This window comes from Aplysia californica, unplaced genomic scaffold, assembly GCF_000002075.1.
Source record: "Aplysia californica isolate F4 #8 unplaced genomic scaffold, AplCal3.0 scaffold00402, whole genome shotgun sequence".
In the NCBI taxonomy this organism is placed as follows: Eukaryota; Metazoa; Mollusca; class Gastropoda; order Aplysiida; family Aplysiidae; genus Aplysia; species Aplysia californica.
Genome location: NW_004797672.1, coordinates 313,958 through 318,579, shown reverse-complemented (window position 1 = coordinate 318,579; position 4,622 = coordinate 313,958). Strand labels below are relative to the sequence as shown.

The following is a 4,622-nucleotide window of genomic DNA, read 5'->3' as shown; positions in this document are numbered from 1 at the left end:
GCCCCCCCCCCCCCCCCCCCCAGGGCGCTGCTACTGACTGAAGTTGTCTTTAGGCCATTCCCAAAGAGGGGGACATTTACATGTTCTTATGCACATATAGGAATTGTAAATGGGTTGGTTCATCAATGTCATGCTCATAACTGTGCCTGAACTGCAACGGGGAACTGCTGCTTTTTCTTTCCTAATCCGTATGTTTGTCACACTCTTGTTTGTGACCCGCTGTTTCCGGGATGCCTTGATAGTCGAAGCAGATTTTGTGCTGTTGAAGCTAGAGAGGTGAGCAGAGTAAGAGTGGTTCCCTGTATGGACTTCTCTGTTGACATCCTCCCCGTGGCGCTCATATGACTTGATGCAGTTGCGATCACAGTAAACTTCTACTAAGACTAAAAAAACATGTCTATATAAACTGTAGTAACTGTGCTTGGATTTAACAGGGCTAGGAAAGACCCAAACTTGGATACAACGGGAGAGATTGAGAGAGCTCTAGCAGGAGGGGGGGAGGAGGATCTTGGAGGGTGGGGGGGCTGTAGGTGAGTTTCAAACAGGCAATCCGCGGTGCGCCTTTGTGATTGGCCAGTCCAGTGATAAGTGAGGTGGGGCAGGCGGCAGAGAGAGATGGTGCGGAGGGAGAGATGGTTACGTGAGCCACTCCAAAAGTGTTGTGCCGTAGGCTTTGCCACAGGCACCCGTAGGCTCTGCCGTTGGCACCCGTAGGCTCTGCCATAGGCACCCGTAGGCTCTGCCGTAGGCTTTGCCGTAGGCACTCGTAGGCTCTGCCGTAGGCTTAGGCTAGGCCAAAAAGTAAAAGAAAAATGAGGGGAGCATGTTGTGTGTGATTCCTGATTCATTGAATTGCTATCATTGATGCTCAGACATTTACGCACGCATCCACTTCACCAGTTCTACAGTAGACCTACCGGTACGATAGACGCAACAAGCAAAAAGACCGGGGGAAGGATGGTTTCCGACAAATACAAAAGGAAATGCTTCTCACTCAAAGTAAAGGCTGAGATAATCAACGAAATTGACAAGAAAGGGAAGACTAATCTATCCAAACCCAAAATTTATTGATGTGGAAGGGAGGTAATCATGTGGATTAAAAATTTTGTTTACGGTAATTCCCCTTTTGCATTCCTATAGCTGGAACTTGCCTTCAGCGAGATTTTTCTTCTGGAACCAAAAGTCCTGTTATAACCCTGTTTTACTGTATAACCAAATAGGCCACTAGTGGGGGGGTTGGTATCTCCCAGGTTGGCAAGCCCCTGCCTTATACCGTCTCAGAGCTTGTCTCCATATACGTGTCGCGTCTAGTCCTTGCTGCTCTAATATCAGTCAAGTAAGATTATATGGACGCGACGTTTAGTCGCGCAGGATTGTTGCCTGAGATCGGACCATGTAGCTGTCAAGGGTCTCGTAGTGTGCAACAGACTGGGGGTGAGGCAGGTTTAGAGCGTCGCCATTAGTCGAAATACTTTGCCAAGGAGTGATGGTCGGCACGCTGTATGTGTGTGTGTGTGTGTGTGTGTGTGTGTGTGTGTGTGTGTGTGTTTGTTTGTGTGTGTGGGTGAAGGCTAGGCTCTAAGCTATGTGCTAAAAATAACGTTAAGCAACAGTCTCTCTATTGTAAATTGTCAGTCGCGCACGGGCTTAACCAGTCGTGCGCGGCTTAACATCACGTTGCGCATAAGGAGACACTTGTCCCACGCAACTGAAAATTCTAGCGCGATTGGGGCGCGCATAATGATACACACTTCGCGACTCAGCGCAAGCGACTGTCGTGCGCGACTAAACATCGCATCGAACTTAAGGAGACATATAGGCTTAATTTGCACATGTCTCTTTTCCTCGTGTTTCAGGATCAACAGCTACAACCATGTCAGTGCCCAGAGTCCGTTCGGTGGATACAAGATGTCTGGCCTGGGGAGAGAACTGTAAGTCCAATCAGCATCATCTTCATCTTCATCATCGTCATCATCGTCATCATTGCCATCATCATCATCATCATCATTTTTGGTAGCAGGGAATTGAAAAAAAGGGGTTGAGACTTAGTAGATTTTTCAAATTTAATACAGGTTCAACGTTTCGCCCAGTAAAGGGCTTCATCAGGAACACGATACAAAAAAACAATGCTACATTAATACAAAATAATACCCCCCAATTTTTTTTTTTTTAAATCATCATCATCATCATCATCTTCATCATCATCATCATTATCATCATCATCATCGTCATCCATCATCATCATCATCCAGTTTCTTGCCGACTGGCGTGGGCGATCATGGAACGCCACTTGAATCTGTCTTGCGTTGCAACAATGGTGTCGTTTGTTCTTGCTGTTCCCAGCCGTGTTGTCATCTTGTCCAGTATCTTTTCCCTCTGTCTGCCTCTGCCTCTCTTTCCATCAGACCTGCCTGTTGTTACAATATTTGTAAGTCTCATAATTCTTTCTTTTAACCCTTTGAGCTCTGACCTCCTGGGGCTACTGTGCCCCTTCTGCTTAAGCTCCTGAGTGATGTGGTAGCTTTAAAGCACAAGGGGGCTATCCCGAAAAGAAAAAAAAACATCTTGGAAAAACAAAAAATTGATTAGAAAAATAGAGAGAGGATTTTTGTTTGCTGAGCAGGCATTCATGAACATTTGTTCTATTTTGGCTCGTTACCAAGGACACAGTATGTTTCTATGGCAGTTTTGATACTAAGAACTTTACGTTTCATCTCACAATTACGGGGAATCAGCCCCCTTAACCCTATCCGTACGCCATGTTTTACTTTCGTATCCATATGACGTGGGGAACTCTGTGCCACCACTTTCAAAGAGGAAATTTACTCGCTAATCCGATCCGCATGCTTTGCATAGCAGTCTGTCAGAATGATTTTTTGGGAAATACTGACAGTTTCAAAGAGATCTTCGTACTAGAAGTATTCTAAAATGTGAAGAATAGAACCGCGGGGCTACAAAATGACCCCAGGGCATATGGATAGGCATATAAAATAAGATCTGCCCCAACAATTTCCATTAAAAAAAATCAGCTGAAGCATTTTTTATTCACAAAAGCATACCTGTCATAATGATGTACTGTGATATATATGCATGTGTATGTCAGACTGTGAAACTGGAGAAATAGCGAGTGAGAATGAGAGAGAGAAAAAGAGAGATATAGAGAGAGAAAAGAGAGAGAAAAGAGAGAGATAGCGAGAGAGGGAGAGAGAAAGAGAGAGAGAGATAGAGGGAGAGGGAGAGAGAGAGAGGGAGAGGGAGAGAGAGAGAGAGAGAGAGAGAGAGAGAGAGAGAGAGATAGACAGAGAGAGAGAGAGAGAGATAGAACGGAAATGTTTTTCTCTCTGTATAGAATTAATGTTTTAATGAATGTTTCTAGTTACTCACGTTTCAACTGTATTTTGACTGTTCGTGAATTTATATTGCATTGTATATTTTTAGTGAACACATTTTCAACCTCACTGCGAGACTGTTTTTCTGGTATAAAATTTTACACATATGCATTTATATTATATGTATAATACTTTGTTTTACGTACACATTTGTGTCGATTAATTTTTAAGATGTGATGTCTTTTTCATTGTAATGCGCATTGAGCATCTTTTAGGAAATGGAAATGCGCAGTATAAATGCTATTTATTATTATTAAGTGATATGCTCTGTCCTTCACTGACAAAGCGCCTCTTTAAAAATTTACAGCAATTTCAAGAGAAATCTTCGATTTTCAGTTTTCTTATAATTCCTTTACTATTTTGCACAGTACATCAACGTTTGATCTCGCTCCCTGAAGAGAATGTCATTCCCTATGCTCCGCAGATATTATGAAAAAAACAAAAACAATTTATTTCTCAAAACTGGTATAAATTAAAAAAAGGCGTGTTGTCAGCGTTGGGCAGAACTGATGTTACTTGATAATTGATCTGTTCATGAAAGTAAAAATGTTGTTTATATTCAAATCTGTTCTAATCTGTCCCCATGGTTTTATGCACCCCGCAAAATTTTGCAAACTTTGATCATTTTTTTGCTTAATTTCTTATTATTTCCCTTTATCATTCTTTGCTAAAATTAACAGAATCTCATAATTTCGCATTTTTGGGCTCAGTTTGAATAATTTCAGAATTTTTCTTGCTTTAAATGTCGGGGGACAGTCTAATGGCCACCTGTGTAAGAAAATCACTTTTAGAGACAAGCACTCCCTATTTCCCTCATGCGTTTGAAAAAGAAAAAGAAATTAAAACGTTACTTTCCAAGACAACATCTCAAAGAAGTTCACTTTTCTCCTCAACTCTAGGTGGCAGTCTTGGATCATTTTGACTGTAAGTTTTGACGAAAGCTGTAGAATCTGACACAGTTTTCTCTCCGTTATGATAGGCCACAGTTTATTTTTTCCGTTGATGCTGCTGTTTCTTTCGTTATGATTAACCTGGGAAAGAGACCAAGAGGAAGACCAAAATTGAGGTGCAAAGACACCTGCAAAAACAGCTTATCTAAGCTTGGAGTAGATGTTAGCATCTGAGAAGACATAGGTGAAGACTGGAAAACATGGCGGAAAATGATAAAGGAAAGAACTATAATGCTATAGGGCAGCTTTAGAAACAACCAAGCTGAGAAGCGCCAACGACGAA

General features: G+C 42.1%; 1 protein-coding gene across 1 annotated transcript in view; it reads left to right on the top strand.

Annotated features, from left to right (window-relative positions):
* The window catches only part of LOC101854737 (retinal dehydrogenase 2), a gene marked incomplete at its 5' end in the record, with an annotated part of 28,021 nt that overhangs the window by 17,275 nt on the left and 6,124 nt on the right, over window positions 1-4,622 (top strand). The window contains 1 exon segment of the mRNA XM_013085740.2: window positions 1,857-1,931. Within this exon segment, the coding sequence (XP_012941194.1) occupies window positions 1,857-1,931 (75 nt within the window).